Here is a 27,631-nt window from a genome sequence, read left to right on the forward strand (position 1 = left end):
GAAGCTTTTATTTTGAAAGCATTTGTTTAAAGACAGATTGAGTTGTAAAAAGGAGAAAGTCTTTTGCGAGACTTTTAATTTGAATATTAAAAATATTTCTGTGTATTTGTGCAGAGGGAGGGGAAAGCGCTGCAAAATAGGAATGTAATTATGTTAAAATAAAATTGGGTGAGACTTTTAATATGAAACTATTTATTGGAAACCGACTGGTCGATGCTTTTATTTTGAACGCGCCGTAAAGGCCGCGTGGGGACTTTTATTTTGACAGTCTGCGCGCGCTCCGCTGCGTTGGGTTGCTGCATTGATGCCGCTGAATCCGCTGACACGTCACGAAGGTCGGCGCAATGGCGAGCACCTACAGCAGCCTGAGCCTGTAAGTGTGCGGCTAATCACTCCTCTACCGCGGCCGAGGCAGCGCAGCCGCCCGGCCCGGGGTCCGAGCTCACCCCGGGGTGTGCGGCTCAGACTGTGCGGGGTGGTCGGGGGGGGGGTGGTGCGCCAGATTGGGCTGGAAGGAGAAAACAAGCTGCTGCTGTAGTTTCATATACATTGATAAACTGTGCTTTTAATGAGATCACGCGCTTAAATAGTGCATAAGAGTGTATATGTGAGTGTATAGTGTCACTGTAGTGCAGCTATAGACTATAAATATATATATATAAATATATAAATATATATACACAATGTACAGCAGCCCTGTATTTACTTAAATCTGTCCAAATACTTATGGACACCTTTTCTAATGCATGCATTCCGCTGCTCTAAGCTGCACCCATTGCTTGCTTGTCTAGCCCCTGTTGCCCACCATGCTGCCTAATAAGCCAGGCATGGGCTAGAGGGGGGTATACAGCCCCCCAGCATTGAGGATGGTGCTGGAGCTCCATCCAGTACTTCTGGGATGAGTTTGGGATCCAACATCCTGACCTCACTAACCTCACTAACCTAACTCTTTCTGGTTGCTGCATGCAATCAAATTCTCACAGCCATGTTCCTCCAAACATTTTCCCTTTCTGCTCCAACAAAGGCAGGATAAGGAAATGAGCTCTTTTGAATATTGTTGTTTTCAGAGGAGACTGCAAGTGAGCAGTGTCCCAATACTTTTGTCCATCTGTCTGTAAGTTGATTGGGCGGCTGCTTGTCGCTGAGGTTCGGTGCCGTCGCAGTCGTGGTCACGTGGTTTCTCTCGGTTCCCCCCGCAGGCACACCACCCCTGAGAAGTTCTACGTTGAGGCCTGCGATGATGGCGCTAATGAAGTCCTCGCCATTGACAGAGTGTCCACCGAGATGACCCTCATAGGTACTGCTGGGGGGAGGCCGTGTGGTTGGTCATGAGCGGCTGCGGATCTGGATTATATATTATTAATATTTAAAAAAAAATATATATATATATAATATTAATAATAAATTATTATAATTATGATTAATATTTTAATTAGCTACAAACGATACGCCAATATGTTGAGGATCTGGCAACCCACCATAGTGCTTTATTCCTGTGCTTTTTGTTGGGAGGGTTTCAGCTGTTGTTTTTTTTTATGCTGTGATCGATTATAATCAATTATGATAATATTCAATTAATTACGTCTTTTTTTAGGTCTTTTTTTTTTTTTTACTCATTTTTAAAGTAAAAAAATTAAAATGTCAAATCAAATTTCCCCCTTTTCCCCTCACTTTGGTACTGCCAGTTGACCCAGTTGACTGCCGGTAGCCCCCCCTAGCACTAGCAATGCCCCGAGGGTAAGGACTTAACACTAGGCTCCTCCCATACACATAATTCCAGACCCCGCCTCTTTTCCAGATGGTGCCGGGCAGCCGTTGCGCTCGGAGAAAAAGTGCCGGGTGCTGCTGACAGATGCCTTGGTGGCTAACAGTAGATTAACACTTGCTTTAGATTAGAGATTAGGGGAGAGAGAGAGCGCCATCTACCCGCCTGGAGTAGCACGGCCGATTGTGCTCTCTCAGGCTCCGGCTGCTGATGGCAAAGCGGCACTTTTTCGGAGGCTGTGTGGCTGTGACTGAAAGGTCTCCCTGTTTAAGTTTCAGGCCGCTAAGGAATAGGCTGACCATTTTTGTCCGAGTCTCTGAATCGTAAAGAGGAATTCGAGCAGCTTGTAGGGCACTACAATCCCCCACAATGCACTGGTAACTTAGTAAACATCGTACCTCACCACATGAGCTGAATGTGGACCAGAATGCATTGCAAGTGTTTTAGTTACTAAGCCACAGACTAGTTGAGACAAACTGGAGCTGACGTTGTTGGTTAATATAATAAGCAACTGGATGCCGTAGTTCATTAACAGTAGGTTTAGGTTGCTCAGCAGCTGGTAACTGAATCAAATCTAATGAGGCACTGAATCGATTCCTGAAGAATCGAAACTGAAACCGAGTCGTTTGAAGGTCAGAGAGTCATGTCTGTGGCATTTCTTGCTTCTGGGCTCCCCCTACAGGTAGGGAGTGTAGTTCACTTTTACTCCACTGCAGTAAATTCACATCACGCTTTGAGCGCCCCCTTATGGACATGCTGTACACATGCATTTCTGGATTCTGCATTTCTGAAGCTGCAACGATTTTAAGGAACAGCTGCTACATAATGATGATGTTGTTTTAATGGATGTGTTGCAGGGAGGAAGGACATCCCTCCTTCAGCTGTGACCCGACAGATATGCGGCATTATGGGAACCATTCGCCTGGTAGCAGGTCAGTGCTGAACAGCTTGAAGAGTGTCATCTGCAGAATGCTAACCACCAGTCAGCCATAACATTAACACCACCAAAAATGTACAAGGACAAGCGTAAGAATCTGAGACACGTTCTAGACAATGACTGGGTCAGAACATCTCCACCAGAACATCAGGCCTTGGTCTTGTGGGGTGTTCCCGGTATGCAGTGGTCAGTACCTACCAACAGTGCAGGTGCCCAAAGCTCACTGAAGCTCATGGAGGCCTTGGTGCTAGATAGATCCCACGGGACCCCTTCAGAGGAGGTGGTTTTAATGTTTTGGCTGATAGGTGTATTAGATCAGGCTGCAGGATGAATGTGTGTACTGTTTTTGTGATGTCACACAAGCTAATTAATTAATAACGTAGACATTAATACAGCTTGCTTTATGTTAGGGGTGTAAGAAAATATCAATGTATCGAAGTATCGCGATATTATGTTTAGCGGTACTGTATCGATTCTCAGAAGCTCGCTAACAACAGGAAAATCTTACCTCTAGCTTTTTGATTAAAGTTATAATATAATTGTTAATAAGATACATTTATATATTAATAACATCTAATAGGTTAATAACATTAATAAAGGAAGATTTTGTATTCATAACACTAATAGATTAGCATTAATAAATATATATAAATTAAAATATGTTAGCATTGATCAAATCAAGCTCAGAAAGTAGCGTAAATAAAGGTCATAAATTAGCGTTAGGATGGTAGTTAACATTAACAAAGATAACGTAAGCACCCAAAAAAAAGTGAAGTTAACGTTAATAAAGTAAATATGTTAATAATAAATTCATTATTGTAATTAATTAATAAATGTGGTGATTTAGCTTTAATAAAGGTAATAAAAGCAATAATAAATAATGTGTAAATGACACACATTTCAGATTAGCAGTGGTTCATTTAACGCTGAGTTTAAACCCCGACCACTAGAGGGCAGTGTTGTACCCTGCCTTCAGATCTCGCTGTTCTGATTGGATAGGAACTCAACTTTTGCTTTTTAGATTTTATGCAAATTGATTGATTTTATGCAAATTGCTTCCAGTATGACAGTATATCGCAATTCGGAATCGTAAGTCCGGTATCGTGATGCGTATCGTATCGGCAGGCTCTTGCCCGTACACATTTACATTTTACATTTACATTTACGGCATTTAGCAGACGCTCTTATCCAGAGCGACTTACAAAGTGCTTTGCTATTTACCCAAGAAAAGCCTCAGCTAGTTAGAATAGACTAATAATTCAAAAGATACCTCTAAGCTTAGACATTACTAAACACAATACAATAAGGCAACCATAGAACTATTCGCCCAAGTATTCTCTGAAGAGGTGGGTCTTCAGTCTGCGTTTGAAGACAGCGAGTGACTCGGCCGTTCGGACACCCAGGGGAAGCTCGTTCCACCACTTTGGTGCCAGGACAGAAAAAAGCCTGGACGCTTGTCTTCCGTGGATTTTGAGGGATTGCGGGTCGAGCCGAGCCGTACTTGAAGCTCGAAGGGCTCTTGGTGTGGATCAGCTTTTGACCATTGCCATCAGATACGGAGGTATGGTCCGTTCTTGGCTTTGTAGGCCAGCGTCAGGGGTCTGAATCTGATGCGGGCAGCAGCTACAGGAAGCCAGTGGAGAGAACGCAGCAGTGGAGTGACATGGCTGAATTTAGGAACATTGAAGACGACCCGTGCTGCTGCATTCTGGATGAGTTGCAGGGGTCTGATGGTGCGCAGAGGGAGACCAGCCAGAAGAGAGTTGCAGTAATCAAGTCTGGACGTGACGAGAGACTGAACAAGCACCTGGACGACTCTCTAGAGAGGAAGGGTCGTATTCTCCGGATGTTGTACAGAAGAAATCTGCAGGACCGAGTTACGTTTGCAACATGACTTGAGAACGATAACTGATCATCCATCACTACACCAAGGCTTCGGGCTTCAGTAGAGGGAGTGACCAGTGAGTTCTCAAAGGTGATGGCAAGATCGTTTCTTGGTCCAGCAGGTACCGGGATGTACAGCAGCTCCGTCTTGCTGGGGTTGAGTTTGAGTACACAGCTCCTGTATATATATACGGCCATGCAAATAGCCTATGCTAAGCTAGTTAGCGAGTTAAATATCAGATATGGGCCCTTTAAAGACGTGTGGAGCTTTTCCCACCAGCTTGACCCCCCCCCCCCCCCCCCCCCCCTCTGTTTCAGGCATGTACCTCATTGTGATCACAAAGAAGAGAAAAGTAGGGGATCTGCTGGGTCATGTGGTCTGGAAGGCGGTGGAGTTTGACGTGATCTCCTATAAGAAGACCGTTCTTCACCTCACTGACAACCAGGTTTGTGAAGAACCTTTAAATATGAAGGCCTTCGTCCCTCAGTTAGTCAGTCATACAAGTTACACTATATCGACAAAAGTATTGGGACACCTGCTCATTCATTTGTGTTTCTTCTGAAATCAAGAGTCTTAAAAGTAATGAATTGTGTGAATTAATTGGAGGTTTGTCCACATGTTTGCTACAACCTTCTGCAACGGCTTGAGAACATTGCTGTGAGGTGGTTCTGATTGCATTCAGCCTCCTGAGAGCATCAGTGAGGGAAGGTACTGATGTTGGATGATTAGTAGGACTCATTTCAAAGGTTCTGGATGGAGCTTCATCACTCCAGAGAACCCCACAGTCCCATGTTTGGCACTGTTTGCACTATATTGATGAAAGTATTGGGACAGTCATTGTTTTTTCCCCAAAATCAAGAGTATCTCTGTCTAGAGAAGAAGACTTTGGATGATCACCACCCCAGCTCATCCTCAGCTCCTCACAAAAGTGTTGGATGGAGCTCCATTTAGAGCTGGTCAATATGTGTATTGTGATAAATGTTATTAGATACAGTTTGCTCCATCCATCATTACAGAGAACACAGTTCCTCCACTGCTCCACAGCTCCTCAATGCTGGGGGGCTTTATACCCCTCTAGCCCACGCCTGGCATTAGGCAGCATGGAGCCGATAGGGTCATGATGTTTACCTGCTCCAAAGAGTCCTATTCTATTGGCAATACTTCTTTGCATTTATTAAAAGGGGTGTCCACAAACTTCTGGAACGACTCTGAGCTCAGCTGATGGCTACATTGGGGGTAACAGATGAAATGTGATTGTACGCTGGGAAAGTCCAGGTGGTGTTTAATCACCTGACCCTGTCTGTTCTTCTGTGCTCTTCAGATGCAGGACAACAAGGCCTTCCTGGGTATGATCAATAACGTCCTGAACACTGACGGCTTCTACTTCGCCACGGACTACGACCTCACACACTCACTGCAGCGGCTCGCCAACACCAGCCCCGAGTTCCAGGAGATGAGTCTGCTGGAGAGGGTGAGCACGTGGGGCGAGAGAGAGAGAAATGATGATGGAGAGAAATGATGATGATGATGGAGAGAGATAGAGAGAGAGGGAGAAATGGAGAGAGATTGATGGTGAGAAAGAGATGAGAGAGAGAGAGAGAGAGAGAGAGAGAGAGAGAGATATAGATAGAGATGGAGAGAGAGAGAGATGATGATGGAGAGAGAGATAGAGATAGATAGAGAGATAGAGAGAGACTGATGGTGAGAAAGAGATGAGGGAGAGAGAGATAGAGAGAGTGGGAGAGAGAGAGATGATAATGGAGAGAGAGAGATTGAGAGAGAGAGATAGAGATAGAGTGAGAGAGAGTGAGAGAGAAAGAGATGATGATGGAGAGAGAGAGAGAGATGGATGGTGAGAAAGAGATGAGGGAGGGAGAGAGATAGAGTGAGAGAGAGAGAGAGAGATGGATGGTGAGAAAGAGATGAGGGAGGGAGGGAGAGAGAGAGAGAGATAGAGAGAGAGTGAGAGAGATAGAGAGAGAGAGAGAAAGAGATGATGATGGAGAGAGAGATGGATGGTGAGAAAGAGATGAGGGAGGGAGGGAGAGAGAGAGAGAGAGAGAGAGAGAGATCGAGAGAAGATTCAAAGATTCCGGGGGGCTTTTTACCCCTCTAGCCCTTGTTTGGCACTGGGCACAGTGACCTTAGGCTCTGCAGTAGAGCTTTCCGTTCCATTGGTCAGTCCTTTTTTTATGGAGAGCACCTGTATGAGTAATTGGTGCACCTAAAAGTAGACCAGTACACTCATTAGAAGGGCCGTCTGAATACTTTTGGATTATGAGTTGGTCGCTGGTTCGAATCCCGATCCTGCTGCACAGTTGGCCTTGCTCTCTCCAGGGTGGCTAGATGCAGTGCTGGCTGGCTGTTTTCACACTCCCAGTGTCGGGATCAGTGTCGGGATGGGGAGAGTATGTATGGGTTAAATAATGGGTAAAAGTGTGAATAATAAATAATCCAGATCCTGCTGATTAAAAAAACACTCATTTGATTAGTTAGAAGACTCATTTGCATATTGTAGCCTCCTGCTGAATCAACAGTGTCCAGGCCAGTGTAGCAGTAAAGACTACCGACCAGTCTTTTTGTGCAGCCCAGCTCTGACGTCCAGCAGAGATCCTCATTTAAGGCCTTTCTTGTGTTTTGTGGCTTTACAGGCTGATCAGAGGTTTGTGTGGAACGGCTATCTGCTCAGAGACTTCAGCACACAGCCTGAGGTAAGCCAACACAGCTTTAGCATCACTGGATCCTAAAGGAGCACCAATCACTGAGACCAGCAGGCCATCATTTAAGGTTATGAAGAAAATCATTTATAGCAGATACTGAAGAATCATTTGTATTAGATACTGAATCATTCACAGCAGATACTGAATCTTTCACAGCAGATATTGGATCATTCATATGAGATACTGAATAATAAATCATATTAGATACTGAATCATTCATGGGAGATACTGAATCATTCATAGCAGATACTGAATAATAATTTATAGTGCATACTGAATCATTCATAGTGCATACTGAATCATTCATAGTAGATACTGAATCATTCATAGTAGATACTGAATAATAATTCATAGTGGAAACTGAATCATTCATAGTAGATACTGAATCATTCATATGAGATACTGAATCAGTCATAGTAGATACAGAATAGTTTATAGTGGAAAAGGAATCATTCATAGTAGGTACTGAATCATTTATAGTAGATACTGAATCATTTATAGTTGATACTGAATAAAAAAAAAAGCATAGTGGATAGTGAATCATTCATAGTAGATACTGAGTCCATCATAGCAGTAACTGAATCATTCCCAGTAAATACAGAATCATTTGTAGTAGATACTGAATCAATCATAGCACACAATGGCCGTAAGCTGTGATATTAATATGTAAATGAATCGCTAAAGGAAGCCTGTAGTTTAGCTTGTCTGACCTCAGTATCTATCGATGTTCTGGAAGAATACGTTAGTAGGTGGAGGGCGGAGAGGACATGCTGTATGTCTGTTCCTTCATTGCTGGCGTTTCTAATTGAACCCTGTGTTTCTCTCACAGCTGCACCGCTTCGCCTGCCCTGTAGTCCACGGCTGTATCCTTTAATGAGCTTCAGCTGCTGTCCTCATGTCTGGCTTGTGTGTACAGTTACCCAGAGTAAACAGAAGCAGGGTTGAAGGCGTGGCTCTGGTGGCTTTCCAGGAGCAGTTATTACTCCATTACGAAATGTTTACACAAGCTGAGTCACAGAGGTATGAATCAACCCGCGTAAAGAGCCGTCCCACCCCAGCAGAGCTGCAGTTACCTGTCCTGAACATCTGTAGAGAAATGATCAGAGGAGCAGCTGGATGATCTGCTGTAGGAGGGCCAGTGGTGCTCTCTCAGGCTCCGGCTGCTGATGTGTGATAAAACAGAGAACACCAGTTTCTTTCTAAGAACCGTTCCAGCGAACAGAACCCCCTGTCTGAGTGTGGAGCTCTGGTGGCAGTGGGGTCTGATCATCAGTATCGTAGTGATGATTACTTTACACGCCAGATAATCTCCCCTTTAAGCCAAACACATTTCCTAAATCCGTGGTTTCTCACCGGATTCCGGGGAATATTTTTAGCCGCATGATTAAACAACATCTGCTGTCTTCAGTATGTGTGAATTACACAGAGCACAGCAACGCTGCTCTCTCAGCAAGCTGGAGGCAGAATGTCTGGTCATGTATTTATTTATTTATTTATTTGTATAATATGGACCAGTGTACCATGAACACACCTCCACCTCCTTTTTTGTTTTTATTACTAATTTAATTGATGGACAGAAAGTTATTACACCTAATGGTTATGAATACACTGCCTGATGAGTTCTGAGAAGAGTTTGGATCTAAATATTTTTTTAATTTTTAAATTAAGATTAATTAAGATAAAAATATTCAATTAATTAATTAAGAAATATATATATCTATAATTATTAAATTAAGATTAATAAAAATATTCAATTAATTAATTAAGAAAAATATATATATAATTTTTAAATTAAGAATAATAAAAATATTCAATTAATTAATTAAGAAATATATATATATATATATATATTTAATGATCAATCGGAGTAATCGAATATATGTGTATATATATAATTATATAATAAATAATAATATTATTGTAATATAATTATTACAATAATAATTATTAATATAGTTATTAATAATATAATTAATAATTATATATGTAATTATTTAAAAATACACACATATATATGTAATAATAAATAATAATAATAAATGATTCTAATATTAATTTTATATATATATATATATATTTTTTTTTTTAAGATTTTGCCATCTGGTTCCATTTACCATCACTGTATATGTATATATATATAAAAAAGAAATTCTGACTGTAAGTCTGTCAGTTTCTGTAAAATTTACCATTTCACACCAAACCCACTCTGATTATCTACGTCTGCAGCTGAAACACTGACCTGTGCAGAAATTCTAAAAAACTGGTGGAACTCCCCTATAAGGTCACCCAGGTCTGTTTGGGTGGGCGGGTTGTTTAGTTGAAGCTGACTGCCTGAGGAAACCCCTCCGGCGGTCGAGCTGGTGAGAATCTAGAGGTTCGAGGTGTTGGCTCTGAATTCTTCTTAACTCGAGCTGCTGTCAGTCATCGTCATGAAGTCCTGCTGCATCAACGGCAAAGTGTTCGACTGGAACATCATCTCCAGGAGGAGCTGCTTCCGCGCCGGCGTTCGCTACTACGTTAGAGGTACTGAAGAATCATTCATAACAGATACTGAAGAATCATTCAAATTAGATACTGAAGAATCATTCAAATTAGATACTGAAGAATCATTCAAATTAGATACTGAAGAATCATTCATAACAGATACTGAAGAATCATTCATAACAGATACTGAAGAATCATTCATAACAGATACTGAAGAATTGTTCATAACAGATACTGAAGAATCATTCAAATTAGATACTAAAGAATCATTCATAACAGATACTGAAGAATTTATAGCAGTTAATAAATAATTTATAGTAGAGACTGAATCATTTATAGCACATACAGACTGAATCGTTACTGAATCGTTCATAGTAAAACTACTATACAGCTACTAAAACAATTATAATATGAATGAATCATTTATAGTAGATACAGAATCATTTATAATACATTCATGAATCAGTTTCTGAATCGTTCATAGTGAATACGGAATCATTCATAGCAGAAAATGACCTAAGCTGAAATATTAATTTGTAAGTGAATCACTAAAGGAAGCCTGTGGTTTAGCTTGTCTAAACTCAATAGCTAAGCTATTTATCTAAATCTAAATCTAAGCTATTTATTTAGTTATTTATTATTTAAATACATATTTTAATAAATCTTCTAATAGATCTTCTAATTGGAGATAATTTATTGGAGATAACAGAAAAGCTCATTATAACTTACATATTAAAAATGTGTAGTGGGTGTGTAAACCAGTAAAAAAACATTTTTCCAGTAAAACAAATTGTTGTTTGACACAGGGGTGCTTAGACTTTTGCATATGAGCGTACGTTATTTTAGTAATGTGGCCAAAATCTGATGTTCTTCTGGACGGGTCGCTGAACTATTTATAGCAGTTACTGAATCGTTCATAGTAAAACTACTATACAGCTACTAAAACAATTATAATATGAATGAATCATTTATAGTAGATACAGAATCATTCATAGTAGATTCTGAATAATTTCTAGCAGTTACTAAATCATTTATAGTACAGACTGAATCATTTATAGTACATTCATGAATCATGTCTTTTAATGAATCATTTTTAGTTTATTTTTTTAGTATATTTATAATAATTAGTTAAGAATATTTAGTAGATTCTAAATAATTTATACTAGTTACAAAAACATTCATAGTATATACAGGATCATTTATATCATTTATATATAATATATGAATCATTTATAGCAGTTACTAAAACATTACTGATTCATTTCTAGTGGATATGGAATCATTCATAGTAGATACTGATTCATTTTTTAGCAGGTACTGGATCATTCATAGTAGATACTGAATCATTTATAGCAGTTACTGAATCATTCATAGTAGATACTGAATCATTTATAGCAGTTACTGAATCATTCATAGTATATACTGGTTCATTTATAGCAGTTACTAAAACAGTTATAATAATGAAACATTTTAGTAGATACAGAATTTGCAGCACCTCCAGTTACGTTAAAACGATTCCTGCCAAAGAAATACTTCAAATAATGAGCTTATTGTCTTGGATCATGGTGAAATTTGAAATGTCCTGTCATTTACACCCCTGACCTTATATTCTGGCTCCTGCAGGCCTGACCTGGGTGATAAGTGATGCGTGTGTTCTTGGGATCACTGTAGTACCCGACTCAGGAGTGTCTAGAACCTATTTGGGAGTTTTTTTGGTGCTTTAAAAGCTTAAATAACTCCCAGATCAGCTGATAATGATCTGTTTGTCCTGTTCAGGAATTGACTCTGAGGGTCACGCTGCCAACTTTGTGGAGACGGAGCAGATTGTTCAGTATAACGGTGGCAAGGCTTCATTTATACAGGCAAGTCTCTGAAAACCAAACCACTTATAACCTCCTTCATGAGTCATGAGTTTCCATACAAACGCTGTGCTAGACTGGATACAGTGCAGTAGGTTATGTTTGTATTGTGGAATACAGCAGCGTCTGTTAGCTTATTACACTGTTTTCCATCCGTTTACTTATTCATCCATGCCATAGAGCAGGGCTGCCCTCAGGACAGACCCTCTGACCCAATGAGAGAAGACATTTTATGCTTAATATAATTTAATAGATAATTGTTTTCTAAAACTGCAGTTTAATGATAAAATATAGGTGTATAAAATCATTTGACATCTACCTGCATTCTTGTATTTTATCTTCTTGGCTTCTGACCTGCCATAAATATTGCACTTTGTCCGCCCGAGACAAAACTGAATCATTTATAGCAGATATTGTATTATAATTGCAGTTGCAGAATCATTTCATAGTAGACACTGACTCATTTACAGTAGATACTGAATCATTTGTAGCAGTTACTCAATCATTCATATTAGATACTGAATCATTTATAACACAATCAATCATGTATAGCATAAACATTTTCTTTTTAGTGGATACGGAATCATTCCTAGTAGATACTGATTCATTTTTTTAGCAGGTACTGTATTATTTCTAGTGGATACTGAATCATTTGTAGCAGTTACTGAATCATTCATAGTATATACTGAATCATTTATATGATTAAATGAATCATTTATAGCAGTTACTGAATCATTCGTAGTATATATGGAATCATTTATAGCAGTTACTGAATCATTCATGCTAATTAATGAATCAGTTTTAGTAGATTCTGAACTATTTATAGCAGTTACTGAATCATTCATAGTAAATGCTGAATCATTTATAGCAGTTACTGAATCATTCATAGTAAACTACTATATAACTACTAACACTATTAGAATGAATGAATCATTTATAGTAGATATAATTTATAGCAGATATTTTTTAATCATCTTTAGCAGTTAATGAAACATTTATAATAATTAATTAATCATTTTAGTAGATTCTGAACAATTTAAACCAGTTACTAAATTATTCATAGTATACAATGAGTCATTTATAGCAGTTACTGAATCATTCATAGTATATATTGAATCATTTATAGCAGTTACTGAATCATTCATAGTATATACTGAATCATTTATAGCAGTTACTAAAACAGTTACAATTACTTAATCATTTATAGTAGATACTGAATCATATGTAGTAGATTCTATAGCAGTTACTAAAGCATTTGTAATATTAATGAATCATTTCTGGTTGATACAGAATCATTTATATCATTTAATGACTCATTACTGAATAACTGCTATAATAACTAGTATTAAAACTAAAACTGGGCTAAAATAAGCTCTGGGTTCTAGACGTTAACAGAGCTATTCTGAATTCTCTGTGTCTCTCCTGACCTTCTCTAGACTCGAGGCTCCATTCCTTTCTACTGGTCCCAAAGACCAAACCTCAAATACAAACCCAAACCTCAGATCAGCAAGTCGAGCCATCACGTAAGCTTCCTTCATTCATACATAACATTTTGTATAATACCATGCATTCTTTTGTATATACATTCATCTGAGCACTTTATTAGGAACACCTGTGCACCTTTTCATTAATGCATAATGATCTAATCAGTATGAATATATATATATATATAATCTCAGTGATTTTGAGCGAGGTGAGATTTTCAGCCCAGCAGTCTTTAGAATTCCTCAGACTGGTAGAATACAAAAACTACATCCAGTGAGCAGCAGCTCCTCAGTTCTGCAGACGGAAACACCTTGTAGATGAGCGAGGTCTGCAGAGAACGGCTGCTCAGACTGGCTGGAGCTGACAGAAAGGCTACAGTAGCTCAGATCTCCACTCTGTACAACTGTGGAGAGCAGAGAAGCATCCCAGAGTGAACAGCGCCACCACCAACCCTGAGGAGGATACAGAGCTACAACAGCAGAAGAACCACGTCAGGTTTCACTTCTAGCAGCTAAGACCAGAAAGCTGAGGCTGCAGTGGATCAGCACAGCACAGCACAGGCTCACCAACACTGGACAGCCTGTGTAGCCTGGCCTGATGAGTCTGGATGTCTGCTGAGGATCAGCAGCATGAATCCATGGACCTGACCTGCCTTGTGTGAAAAGTCCAGGCTGATGGAGGAGAAGGAGGTGGTGGTGGTGTAATGGTGTGGGAGATGTTTTCTTGGCTCTCTTTGGGCCTTTTAACACCAATCACTCATCGTCGCTTGAGTGCCACAGACTGACTGAGCGAGTTGCTGACCATGTTCCTCCCTTCATGGCCGCAGTTCACCACCTTCCACCGACTACCTCCATCCATCATAGTTCTTCTGTTTATGCCCTTAGGAACTGAGGATGCTCTGAGAGCAGAAGGAGGCCCTACCCGGTGCTGGTGTAGTGTTCCTAATAAAGTGCTCTACAGTGACTACAGGATGACCTTTCTTTTTTTGTGTGGAATTTTATATGGTAACTTGGTGAGAATGCCACGTCTTCATGAACATCTGTCTCTTGTTCCTCACAGCTGGACGGTTTCCAGAGACATTTTGACTCTCAGATCATAACCTACGGCAAACAAGTCATTTTAAACTTGGTAAGTACTTCTCTCCACCTCGGCCTGTCCGCACTCAGACCGGGGAAGCAGGCGTGAACGGGGTGCCGTCATAGCCATAAGACATGGTCCTCCATTGTTGTTCGCTTAAGTGCTAACCATAAACAGCAAAAAGGGTCATCACCCTGGGGAATTGGCGGGTTTGGTAATTGGTGGGTTCGGTAATTTGGGAACTGGGTAAGTGGCGGGTTTGGTAATTGGCGGGCTGGGTAATTGGGGAACTGGGTAAGTGGCGGGTTTAGTAATTGGCGGGCTGGGTAAGTGACGGGTTTGGTAATTGGCGAACTGGGTAAGTGGCGGGTTTGGTAATTGGGGAACTGGGTAAGTGACGGGTTTGGTAATTGGCGGGCTAGGTAATTGGGGCACTGGGTAAGTGACGGGTTTGGTAATTCGCGGGCTGTGTAATTGGGGAACTGGGTAAGTGGCGGGTTTAATAATTGGCAGGCTGGGTAAGTGACCGGTTTGGTAATTGGCGAACTGGGTAAGTGACGGGTTTGGTAATTGGCGGGCTGGGTAATTGGGGAACTGGGTAAGTGGCGGGTTTAGTAATTGGCGGGCTGGGTAATTGGCGGGCTGGGTAATTGGCGGGCTGGGTAATTGGGGAACTGGGTAAGTGACGGGTTTGGTAATTGGCGGGCTAGGTAATTGGGGAACTGGGTAAGTGACGGGTTTGGTAATTTGGCGGGTTCGGTAATTTGGGAACTGGGTAAGTGACGGGTTTGGTAATTGGCAGGCTGGGTAATTGACAGGCTGGATAATTGGTGATCCAAATTGGGGAGAAAATGGGTAAAAAATCATAAATAAATGTATTTTAAAAAGCAGTGTGGAACTGGTGTGGTTGGATCTTAGAGCTAACTTAGCAATTAGAATGCTGGCTAACTGGCCTACAGTAAACAGTGAAATGATCTGGTCTTCTAAACCGGTGGGGAGGAAGCGGTAGCGCTTATACCCTGCTAACATTAGCATTAGCATGGTTGTGTGTTGGGTATGCTAATCTGTGAGTGTGTGTGATTTGTTCAGATCAATCAGAAAGGCTCGGAAAAGCCTCTAGAGCTCGCCTTCGCCAAGATGGTGGAGAACCTCGGCAACGGCATGATCAAGTGAGTGACTCTCCAAAGGGGGGGTAGAAAGTGGAGGGTGGTGGCTAAGCTAATGCTAACGACGCTCTTACCCGGGCGGGGCAAAATGTGCTGCTCTCTGCAGGTACGTGGCCTTCGACTTCCACAAGGAGTGCAGTCGGATGAGATGGCACCGGCTGCAGATACTGGTGGACACGGTGGCTGATTTACAGGAGGAGTTTGGGTGAGTCCCTCATGAGTCGTTACAGGAGCGTCTTCCTCTCAGTCAGACCAAAAATAAACACACTCAGTTTCCTCATTTAGATTAACTCTGAAGCCACTGTGCAGAAGAAAACGTGTCCTCTCAGTAAAGCAAACTCAGCCCAGTGAGAGAGAGACAGGTGGAGAGAGACGGGTAAATAGAGAGAGAGAGAGAGAGAGAGAGAGAGGGGGACAGGTAAATCGAGAGAGAGAGGGAGACAGGTAAATAGAGATGGGGAGAGAGAGGGGGGGCAGGTAAATCGAGAGAGAGAGGGAGACAGGTAAATAGAGAGAGAGAGGGAGACAGGTAAATAGAGAAAGAAAGAGAGAGGGAGACAGGTAAATAGAGAGAGAGAGAGAGACAGGTAAATAGAGAGAGAGAGAGAGGGAGACAGGTAAATAGAGAGAGAGAGAGACGGGTAAATAGAGAGAGAGAGGGGGGGGGGGACATGTAAATCGAGAGAGAGAGGGAGACAGGTAAATATATATTTATATAGATAGAGAGAGAGAGAGAGAGAGAGAGAGAGAGAGAGAGGGAGACAGGTTAATAGAGATGGGGAGAGAGAGGGGGGGACAGGTAAATAGAGAGAGAAAGAGAGAGGGAGACAGGTAAATAGAGAGAGAGAGGGGGGGGAGGTAAAGAGAGAGAGAGAGAGGGGGAGACAGGTAAATAGAGAGAGAGAGAGAGAGAGAGGGACAGGTAAATCGAGAGAGAGGGAGACAGGTATATATATATATATATATATATATATATATATATATATATAGAAAGAGAGGGAGACAGGTTAATAGAGATGGGGAGAGAGAGGGGGGGAGACAGGTAAATAGAGATGGGGAGAGAGAGGGGGGGGCAGGTAAGTTGAGAGAGAGAGGGAGACAGGTTAATAGACATGGGGAGAGAGAGGGGGGGCAGGTAAATTGAGAGAGAGAGAGCGAGAGAGAGAGAGAGACAGGTAAATAGAGAGAGAGAGGGAGACAGGTAAATAGAGAGAGAGAGGGAGACAGGTAAATAGAGAGAGAGAGGGAGACAGGTAAATAGAGAGAGAGGGAGACAGGTAAATAGAGAGAGAGGGGGAGGTAAATAGAGAGAGAGAGAGGGAGGTAAATAGAGAGGGAGAGAGAGGGGGAGGTAAATAGAGAGAGAGAGAGAGGGGGGGTAAATAGAAAGAGAGAGAGAGAGGGGGGGGGTAAATAGAGAGAGAGAGAGAGAGAGGGGGGGGTAAATAGAGAGAGAGAGAGAGAGGGGGGGTAAATAGAAAGAGAGAGAGAGAGGGGGGGGTAAATAGAGAGAGAGAGAAAGAGAGAGAGAGAGGGGGAGGTAAATAGAGAGCGAGAGAGAGAGGGGGGGGGAGGTAAATAGAGAGAGAGACCCGGATCTTTTTTAAGATGAAGTGCCCGTTGTTGCCATAGAGATTAAGAGGAATCCTGTGATGATGCTCTGTGTCTGTGCACAGGTACTTCCTGGTGGACGCAGACGGAACGGTCCAGGTGCAGCAGGAGGGGACGTTCCGCAGTAACTGCATGGACTGTCTGGACCGAACCAACGTGGTCCAGAGTCTGCTGGCCAGGCGATCGCTGCAGTCTCAGCTGGAGGTGAGGCCTCTGCCATGTTCACATCATATCAGCACAGGCAACTAACAGTCCACCCCCCCCCATCTGATCTGTGATATACAGGAGTTACAGAAGTGGGCGGAGTCGGGTTTGGTGTTGTTGATGTGGAGCTGAGACGTTTCAGTTCAGTAATGAAATAAAAATAAATCTATTGCTCTTTTTTTTCATTCAGAATCAGAATCAGAATCGGACTTTATTGGCCAAGTATGCTTATATACACATACAAGGAATTTGTTTTTGGTTGCAGTAGCTCACGGTGCACAATAACTGACATTACAGAAGTAACAAACACACCCAACCTTCACACAAACACACACACACACACACACAGTGACATACACGCACAGACACACCTGTAAACTTAACATGTGCAGAGTTGTATATTTAAAGTAAAGTGCTGAGTGCAGCAGTAAAGAACAGTGCCGTCTGGATTAAATAGATATAAATATGGAGAACAGAGGAGTCACTGCTGTTACTGCTGTTGCTACTATTTTTTCTATTTTTTAATGACTATTATTATTTTGTTGTTTTATGACTAGTATTGTGTATTCATGAATTTATTGATTTTGAATATTGAATATGTTGAGAATTATAATGTGGTACTGGAAAAACATCACTGAATCCTGGCTGTTCTGGAGGCACAGAGTAGGTTGCTGGCTCTGTTTGAACAACAGCACAGCAGGAGTTATACATGGAGTCAGGAAAGGAGTTGTAATATCATTTATTAAAGGAGTTATAAATGGATTTGTATAATAATTTATAAAAGGAATTATTAATGGAGTTATAAATGGTTATAAATGGAGTGATAAAAGGATTTGTATAATAATTGATAAAATCAGTTCAATTAAAGGAGACTCCAGATGGTTAATGAGAATATCAGAACTAGAGCGGTGAGGCGAGGCGGAGAGTGAGGCGGAGAGTGAGGCGGGCAGTGAGGCGGGCAGTGAGGCGGGCAGTGAGGCGGACAGTGAGGCGGACAGTGAGGCGGGCAGTGAGGCCGGCAGTGAGACATTGCCCCAGTGCTGCCGTTTCTGCTCATCTCTCACTTTCTGCTGCTCTGCCCACAGAGAATGGGAGTCCTCCACGTTGGCCAGAGGATTGAAGATCAGACTGATTTTGAGAAGATCTACAAGAATGGTGAGAGCCTGTGGACACTGTTGGACCCACCTGGAACCCACCTGGAACCCACCTGGAACCCACCTGGCCCACGTTCCACCCATGTGAACCCCACGTCAGCATGTTGGCTGGGTGTTCTGAATGGGATCATATTGTGGTGTTTTTGGTGCCGACTGGAAATTTAGGGTTTAATTACCGTGGCGACGTAACGTCCCCGATCAACCAGTCCAACCCGACAGGGTTCTAGTTTATGGGCTGATGTTTCTGCCTAGATAAATTATATCTAGAACGTCTCTCATAGGATCTTTTTCTCTCTCTCTCTCTCTCTCTTCCTAGCCTGGGCTGACAACGCCAATGCCTGTGCCAAGCAGTACGCCGGTACAGGAGCGCTGAAGACCGATTTCACACGGTGAGTGTCCGTATGTCCCGCCAGGGCCTCGGCCATCAGCGTAAATGAGATGGTTGGGATGAAAACCTAGGATGACCCTTAGTGGATAAGACTGGACACTCGGACGGTCCTAAAACTGACGTAAACAATAAGCAAATTCATGTTATTTGAGTAAGTATGAGTAAATTATTTTATGGTCTGTGTGTGTGTGTGTGTGTGTGTGTGTGTGTGTGTGTGCGTGTGTGTGTGTGTTCAGAACAGGGAAGAGGACGCAGTGGGGGCTGCTGATGGATGGCTGGAACTCTATGATCAGATACTACAAGAACAACTTCTCCGATGGCTTCAGACAGGTACTGACATAAGCAGAAAATTCACAATACTGAAATCTAAACTCCACACAGGTGGGGGGCCTGGGGGCCGGGGGCGGGGGGTCTTCAGAGGTTCTTGTGTAGGGGCAAAGGAATGCCCACTTTAGGAATTAAAAATTGTAAAATGAACTAGGCTTCTTTGGTCTAACTGTTGAACGTTTCCAACATTTCCACTGTGTGTCCAAATGTTTGTGGACACCCCTTCTAAGGAATGTATTCAGCATTCATCATGAAGCTATTGGCACCATGCTGCCTAATGCCTGGAGTGGGCTAGAGGGGGGATATAAAGCCCCCCAGCATTGAGGAGCTGTGGGGCAGTGGAAGAACTGTGTTCTCTGGAATGATGGATGGTGGTGGAGCTCCATCCAGTACTTTTTTGGGACGAGTTGGAGATGATGAGGTGGGGTGGTGATCATTATCATCCAACATCCTGACCTCACTAGCGCTCTTGTCGCTGAATGCTGTCAATCAAATCCTCACAGCAATGCTCCTCCTCCAAAATCTAGTAGAAAGTCTTCTTCTCTGGACAGTAGAGACAGTTACTCCAACAGAAGCAGGATCAGCTCTTTTAATAACCTTGATTTTAGAAGAAACAGTGAATGAGCAGGTGTCCCAATACTTTTGTCAGTGTAGTGTATTGTACAATATGTTAAACTAGGTGGAAAAATACATAAAATTCAGACATGTCGGACTGTCTGTCATCAGTGTTCTTCAATTATGTTTGCGCTACATAGACCGATCTGTCAAAATCATGTCAAAATCGGACTGAATTCATGTAGTCTGATCTCGGGATTAGGCCCGTACTCACCAAACTCTCTCTCTCTCTGTTCCAGGACTCCATTGACCTGTTTTTAGGGAACTATGCAGTGGATGAGGTCGACATGAGCACTCCTCTCCATGAACCCAAAGACTGGAAGTTCCTCACGGTGAGAGAATCACACACACTCTCTCACACACACTCTCACACACTCACACACAGAGTCTGTTAAACCCTCTTATAATTTTCCTAATACCTCCCGCAGTTGCCGATCATCATGGTGGTGGCGTTCTCCATGTGCATTATCTGTCTCCTCATGGCTGGTAAGAGAACTCCTTGTGATCCTGACATTACATTTGTAAATATTGGGGGCCATATTGCCCCCTACGCTTCCTGTAGTGTATTACAGTCTGTCAGAATGAGTGTGTGGATCATATAAACATTATAGAGCGCCCCCTACGCTTCCTGTAGTGTATTACAGTCTGTCAGAATGAGCGTGTGGATCATATGAACATTATAGAGCATTATAGAGCACCCCCTACGCTTCCTGTAGTGTATTACAGTCTGTCAGAGTGAGCGTGTGGATCATATCAACATTATAGAGCATTATAGAGCGCCCCCTACGCTTCCTGTAGTGTATTACAGTCTGTCAGAATGAGCGTGTGGATCATATGAACATTATAGAGCATTATAGAGCGCCCCCTACGCTTCCTGTAGAGTATTACAGTCTGTCAGAATGAGCGTGTGGATCATATGAACATTATAGAGCATTATAGAGCGCCCCCTACGCTTCCTGTAGTGTATTACAGTCTGTCAGAATGAGCGTGTGGATCATATGAACATTATAGAGCATTATAGAGCGCCCCCTACGCTTCCTGTAGTGTATTACAGTCTGTCAGAATGAGCGTGTGGATCATATGAACATTATAGAGCGCCCCCTACGTTTCCTGTAGTGTATTACAGTCTGAAACTCTTGTTTCCCAGGGGACACGTGGACGGAGACGCTGGCGTATGTTTTGTTCTGGGGCATGGCGAGCGTCGTCACGTTCGGCGTCATCCTCTTCAACGGCCGGGACTTCGTCGACGCACCCAAGCTGGTCCAGAAGGAGAAGATGGACTGAATGTGTGTGTGTGGAAAGCAGCTGGGTCCCGCCGACTCTTCGTCCTCATCCTCGTCCTCGCTCCTCCCCTATGCTCGTCTGCGCCAGGGCTGGAGCCTGTACTGATGTCATCTGCGTCTTATGGCCATCGTCATCATCGCCGTCACCCAAAGTGAGGAAGAGCGAGGAAGGAGGAGGAGGAAGAAGAGCAGGGGTCAGGCGGGGCCACAGGGGTGTGTGTCTGAGAGACAAGTGCGTTGACCGCACACACACACGCACATACTGAGACTCAAAGCTGCACACACTCGCTGCTCTCCACACGGTAGTTTTTTTGGAGGACCAGTCCGTCTCTTGCTGGACAGAAGGGGGCGCTGTTCCTCAGCTCATCCGTCTTCAGACCTGGAGAGCAGCTCCAGACCTAAGGTTTCAGGCCAGCATGACGCTTGGGTACCTACCCTCTGAAAAAGAACGGTGCTACAGAGGGTTCTTTGAGCGAAGAACCTTTACTACAATTTCTGTAACCTTTTAAAAGGTTCTTCACACACTTTTAAGTCCAAATATTTGTGGACACCCCTTCTAATGAATGCATTCGGCTATTAAGTGGCCTCTGTTGCTGACACAGATGTGCAAATGCACACACACACAGCTTGTCTAGTCCCTGTAGAGAAGAAGTACTGCCAGTAGAATAGGACTCTCTGGAGCAGATAGTAAACATGATGAACCTATTGGCACCATGCTGCCTAATAATGCCAGGTGTGGGCTAGAGGGGTATAAAGACCCCCAGCATTGAGGAGCTGTGGAGCAGTGGAAGAACTGTGCTCTCTGGAATGATGGATGAGTTGGTGAGTTGAGGATGATGAGGTAAGGTGGTGATCATAATCATCATCATCATCATCATCCAACATCCTGACCTCACTAACACTCTTGTCGCTGAATGCAATCAATCAAATCCTCACAGCAATGCTCCTCCTCCAAAATCTAGTAGAAAGCCTTCTTCTTCCCTGGACAGTAGAGACAGTTTCTCCAACAGCTCCAACTTTTAATACCCTTGATTTCCGAAGAAGTAGTGAACAAACAGGTGTCCCAATACTTTTGGCAAATAGGATTACTAAGTTATTTGCTTAAGACAGGCTAACCAAACGATAAAACCGAATTCTCCAGTAAACCAGGAGACCTTCACTCCTCAGCCCCCAACCTTCAGGTCTGAAATTGCTGCTGGCTCTCCGGGTCTGCAGATGGACGACGTTGAGGAACACCCTGGTGAGGCCAGACCCCTAAAAACCCTTTAAACACTTTCAGGACTTCCCACAAACACTGGTGTGTTTTGGAGAGTCAGTCCTGATTGCGTCTGCTCTGCTTCACAAGAATAGCAGCACATCTACAAAAACAGTGGCGCCTCATGAGAATGTGAGAAAACCTTGTATCTCCAAAATGGGAGCTTTAGGTCTTAAGGTCTTCAATTGACGTTTTTTTTTTTTTAGAGTACTCTACTGTTCAAAAGTTTGGAATCACTTTTTTGTGTTTTTAAGAGTATGAAACCTGTTGGTTTTGGGAAACTGTTTGGGAAACTGTATGAAATAAGGTTTTTAATAATGAGCAGAACATGAACAGAGCTCTAGAGAAAGCTGTAGGACGTTAAGAATGCTGCAGACGTCATTAATGACCAGAATTCCTCAATTTTCAGAAGTTGAGGAGCTTTCAGAAAACTTGACGAGCAGCAAAGCTCCACACTCTTAAAAGTAAAGGTTCTACAAAAGGTTTTTTTGGGGCTTTAGTGGTTCTTTGTGGAATTTAAAGTGGTTCCTCTAAGGTACTGCCTGAAGAACCCTCTGTGGCACCTTGATTTTTGTAGTTTTTGAGAGTATGGTATATAAATAAATAAATCCATCTCCCCAAAGTACTCTAAATATTGAGTAAAACATCTAAAAATACCATTTGATGTAAAGTGAATAATCTAGAAATATGCATTGTACGACTTCCACCGATCAGCCATAACATTAGTACCACCATCTTTCACCAAGTGAAAGGCTTGATTATCTTCATCTACAGTGGAGGATCTTCATATCAGGACAACAGGTGAACAGTCAGGTCTGGAAGGTGATGATGGTCAAGCCGAAGAGCCAAACTGAGATGTTCTTGACGACTGGGTCAGAACATCTCCACCTGAACTTCAGGCAGGTGTTCCCAGTATGCAGTAGTTGGCCAGTACCTACCAACAGTGCTCCAAAAAAGGTGCAAAGGTGACGGGGGTCACTGATGCTCATGAAGGCCCCGCCCACCTCACAACTTACAGAACCTACTCTTTGAAGGTGTTGCGGATATCGCAGGACGCAAGGCCTTCTGAGGTCTTGTGGAGGCCAGGCCTCCTACCTACTCAGAGTTAGGCAGGTGGTACTAATGTTTTGGCTGATCAGTGTAGAATTGAAAATGCTACATAAATTAAAACTACGAAATAATACTACAGGTGATTCCAAACTTTTGGTGCATTGGACCACCTGTCGGTCCACTGATGGACAGATGGAGTTGGAAGGTTTTCGTATGACAGTGATGGAGGATGCAGGTACATGGTCTTCTGTTTTTGCCTCAAGGTTCTTGGCCCCCCACCTTCCTGGCACTTGCACGCCACATGCAGTCGCTGATGGATGTCCAGTCTGCTGATTCATGCGTTTTTCCTCAGTTGTCTGCCAAACCTCTGATTCTGTGTCTGTACTGAAAATGCCTTTGTGTCCTCCACCGCTCTCAGCTTGTATTCAGCTAGCTGCAGGTCGTCACACCATCAAGCATTGCTAAGGTCAGCAAACTGACCTCAGCCCGAGATGAGACACGTCTTAAATGGTTAAAGTGTTATTTAATGAGCTATATTTACATTATTTGCCTCTTCATTTTTTTTTTATTTGTAAAGAAATCCGGGGGGTTGGTGAAGCGTAAGGGTAGTGATTCCCAGGCTGGGCAAGCCCACCAAGCTACACTAGTGACTGTAGAAAGCATGGACAGCGCAAAATCGTCTCTCTCAGAAGTGAAGCCACCACTGATCTAGCGTCTCTGCTGGCCGGGCCATTTTTAATTTCCCCCTAGAAAGCAGTTTTTAACCCTTACTCTGCTCAGTCATAAGTAGGCGTGGCTATGCTGATGAATGAAGTGATTGACAGACAGCCTTGGCTGGAGGATGCCGGTCATCTGCAGCAGGACCTGCATGGCATCCTTACTGTTCATTTCATGGAGGAGCTGAGCTGCACTTTTACTATTGGAGCTGTTGGCTAAAGCTCAGTGAAGACGGTCTGAGACACTCAGGCTTGGTGTGGAATAATGGAGTGGGGCTACCAAATGAGTATGTGATGCCTCTGGCTCTGCCTCTGGTCTCTACAAATTTGTCAACATGCCGGACAGTTTTGGCTTCGTTTCTGTAGAACGGATGGGAACGGAACCACAGCGTCCATGTCTTCTACAGTCGTTGTGCTAGTAGTGTCCTTGGGCCAGACCCCTAATTCTACGCTCACCTACCTGTGTAACTTTGTGGAAGTCGTAAATGTGACGGTCTTCCTCCTTCTCCTGTACTTTGTCTGCTTTTGATTCTGCAGAGGTTTAATCCGAGGTCCAGCAACGTCGTGACCTGGTGGATGGACAGCCAGGTCAGGGTGGAGCGGTTAGAACCTGTCCTGGACCGCGAGACTCATACCCGAGACTTATTATTTGAACAACACAAAGCGGGACCAAGCGTCTAAAGAAATACCCTGGTCAAGAAATCCAGTGGACACTTTCACCCTCTGGGGTCTTTAGGTTGTGCTGGAGCAGTGAGGCCTTGCAGCTCCTCTGACTAATCTGACTGACTACGTTTATTCATAAATGAGGGGGTAAAGTGTGTAAATGAGATTTTCGGCCTCAATAGTGCTGTGGTAGTGATGTTATAAGCCCTACCCTGCTGTAAACTCCAGCTCAAGCTCAGGACCAGGTTTTGCTGCTTTCAGATGATCCAAACTGGTTTTGATGGTCAGGGTGGTTAAAAAAGGTGGCTGCAAAGCTGGTCATCCAGGTGCAAACATACTCTATACTGGTAAACTGGCTGCTTAAGCTGACCAGTTTAGCTTTTGACCAGCATTGTGTATGTTTCATATGGGTTTGATGGACTTGCTGGTCTTACCAAGCTGGTCTTACTGGTGGACTAGCTTGATTATGATGGTCATTCTGGTCCGTCAGCTTTGGCGTGCTTGTCGGCCAGCATGGTAATGCTGGACTTGCTGATCAACCATCATGCTCATTTTGGCCAAGCTGGTCAAGCAAGCTGGTCATACCTGTTGATTAGTTGGGTAATGGTGATGGCCCAGTTTGGCCAAACTGGTCAGGCTGGTGCACTGGTTTGACAAAACATGGCCATTGGGCATGGTAGTTGAACGGCATGGTAATGCTGGACATGCTCATCAACCATCATGCTCATTTTGGCCAAGCTGGTCATCACTGTTGACTAATTTGGTAATGGTGATTGCCCAGTTTGGCCAAACTGGTCAGGCTGGTGCACTGGTTTGACAAGACTTGGCCATGCTGGTCAATCACCTTGGGCATGGTAGTTGAACAGCATGGTAATGCTGCTGGTCATGCCTATCAGCCAGCACGGCAAACTTGACCAAGTTGGTCATCAAGCTGGTCATACTTACATGGTTGACTAGCTTGGTAAAAGTGGTCAAGCTGGTCAACCAGCATGGTCATGATGGTCGTGCTGGTCAACCTTCTTGGGCATGCCAGTTGAACAGCATGGTAATGCTGGACTTGCTGATCAACCATCCTGCTCATTTTGGCCAAGCTGGTCATCACTGTTGACTAGTTTGGTAATGGTACTTGCCCAGTTTGGCTGGTTCACTGGCCATGCTGGTCAATTACCTTGGGCATGGTAGTTGAACAGCATGGTAATGCTGATCAGTCAGCACGGCCTTCTTGACCAAGTTGGTCATCAAGCTGGTCATACTTGTTGACTAGTTTGGTCATGCTGGTCAACCCCCATGGTCATGATGCTCAGTCATTTCGGTCATACTGGTTAACTAGTTGGTCAAGCTGGTAAACCAACTAATGGAAAACACCCTATGCTGCTGATTAGTTGGTCATCTCACCAGCTTGACCAGCTCGAGCTGGCCGGGCTGCTTGTTTTTGCAGCAGGGTAGTATCGCCTATGGTTCCGTTGAGTTTACTGAGTGGCTGATGATGTTAGCCGCTAATCCGTGCCACAATTCTTCCCCGAATTTTAGTTTGTCCTTATTGTTAAGATGTTTTCGGACGTTTGCTTTGGGATTTTGCTCGTAGCCTTGTCAATTCCGCCGTGGGATCTGCCTTAAGCTGGGAAAGGGATACGTGTACATAAAGAGCATCACTCTGTGCTTTAGCGCAGGACTTCATTTGTATGTCTAGGATCTGCCTTATCAGAGAATGTAAAATCAAATATCTGTTCATATTGTTATTAAAATGAGAATCGCCTTTTGGTTTGGTGTTTGCTTTACAGTAATGGGCTAGTGGTGTCCTTGGGCCAGACCCCTAATTCTACAGCAACGGCGTGACCTGGTGGATGGACAGCCAGGTCAGGGAGGAAGGGTTAGAACCTGGCCTGGACTGCCAGGCTCATACCTATGATTTATTATTATTATTATTATTATTATTATTATTAGATAAAATGACATATATAAATAAATAAAATACATTGATTAATATATTTAAATCCATACTCTGATGGTCAGGGTGGTTGAAAAGGTGGTTGTAATGCTGGTCATCCACCTGAAAGCGTACCATATACTGGTGAACCAGCCTGGTGCATGTTTTCATCTGGGTTTGATGGACTAGCTTACCCAGCTGGTGATACTGGTCAGCTAGTGTGGTAAAGCTGGTCATACTGGTGGACTAGCTTGGTTAGTTATGATGGTCATGCTGGTCCATCACCTTTGGCATGCTTGTTGACCAGCGTGGTAATGCCGGACGTGCTCTTCAACCGTCACGATCATTTGCTTAGAATTGGTCCTGCACTGTGGTCATATCTGAGACTTATTATTATTCTTATTATTATTAGATAAATTACATATATAAATGAATAAAATACCTTAATGAATATATTTAAATCCATACTCTGATGGTCAGGGTGGAGGGGTTAGAACCTGGCCTGGACCGCCAGACTCATACCTATGATTTATTATTATTATTATTATTATTATTATTAGATAAAATTACATATATAAATGAATAAAATACCTTAATGAATATATTTAAATCCATACTCTGATGGTCAGCGTGGTTGAAAAGGTGGTTGTAATGCTGGTCATCCACCTGAAAGCGTACTGGTAAACTGGCTGCTTAAGCTGACCAGCCTGGTGTATGTTTTCAACTGGGTTTGATGGACTAGCTTACTGGTCAGCTAGTGTGGTAAAGCTGGTCATACTGGTGGACTAGCTTGGTTAGATATGATGGTCATGCTGGTCCATCGCCTTTGGCATGCTTGTTGACCAGCGTGGTAATGCTGGACGTGCTCTTCAACCGTCACGATCATTTGCTTAGAATTGGTCCTGGTCTGTGGTCATATCTGAGACTTATTATTATTATTATTATTATTATCAGAAAAAGTTATTCATAAATAAAAAAATAGTACATTGATTAAACTATATAAAATCCACACTTTGTTGTAATAATATTAATAATATTAATGCATAATTCAACTTTTTAA

The 27,631-nt window shown here is 43.0% G+C and overlaps 1 protein-coding gene across 1 annotated transcript; it reads left to right on the forward strand.

The window, feature by feature from the left end:
- The first annotated feature begins 292 nt into the window (after nt 1-292).
- sacm1lb (SAC1 like phosphatidylinositide phosphatase b) lies at nt 293-26,400 on the forward strand. Its single transcript, XM_072692503.1, has 20 exons — nt 293-373; nt 1,200-1,297; nt 2,623-2,697; nt 4,905-5,032; nt 5,909-6,058; nt 7,239-7,298; nt 8,137-8,170; nt 9,729-9,830; nt 11,568-11,653; nt 13,087-13,173; nt 14,195-14,263; nt 15,302-15,381; nt 15,485-15,583; nt 17,055-17,193; nt 18,279-18,348; nt 18,664-18,736; nt 18,972-19,065; nt 19,917-20,009; nt 20,106-20,163; nt 20,825-26,400. Exons 1-20 carry the CDS (start codon nt 345-347, stop codon nt 20,959-20,961), a joined length of 1,761 nt encoding a protein of 586 aa, XP_072548604.1. The 5' UTR covers nt 293-344; the 3' UTR covers nt 20,962-26,400.
- Nucleotides 26,401-27,631: the final 1,231 nt, after the last annotated feature.

The sequence above is a fragment of the Salminus brasiliensis genome, chromosome 1 (assembly GCF_030463535.1).
Source record: "Salminus brasiliensis chromosome 1, fSalBra1.hap2, whole genome shotgun sequence".
Taxonomy (NCBI): Eukaryota; Metazoa; Chordata; class Actinopteri; order Characiformes; family Bryconidae; genus Salminus; species Salminus brasiliensis.

What these genes read in the sequence shown, in the direction of transcription:
- sacm1lb (XM_072692503.1), top strand. Translation starts at nt 345, where the DNA reads ATGGCGAGCACCTACAGCAGCCTGAGCCT. An exon ending in AACCATTCGCCTGGTAGCAG is followed by an intron (nt 2,698 to 4,904) that starts GTCAGTGCTGAA and finishes CCTCTGTTTCAG; the next exon opens with GCATGTACCTCATTGTGATC. An exon ending in CTCGGCAACGGCATGATCAA is followed by an intron (nt 15,382 to 15,484) that starts GTGAGTGACTCT and finishes TGCTCTCTGCAG; the next exon opens with GTACGTGGCCTTCGACTTCC.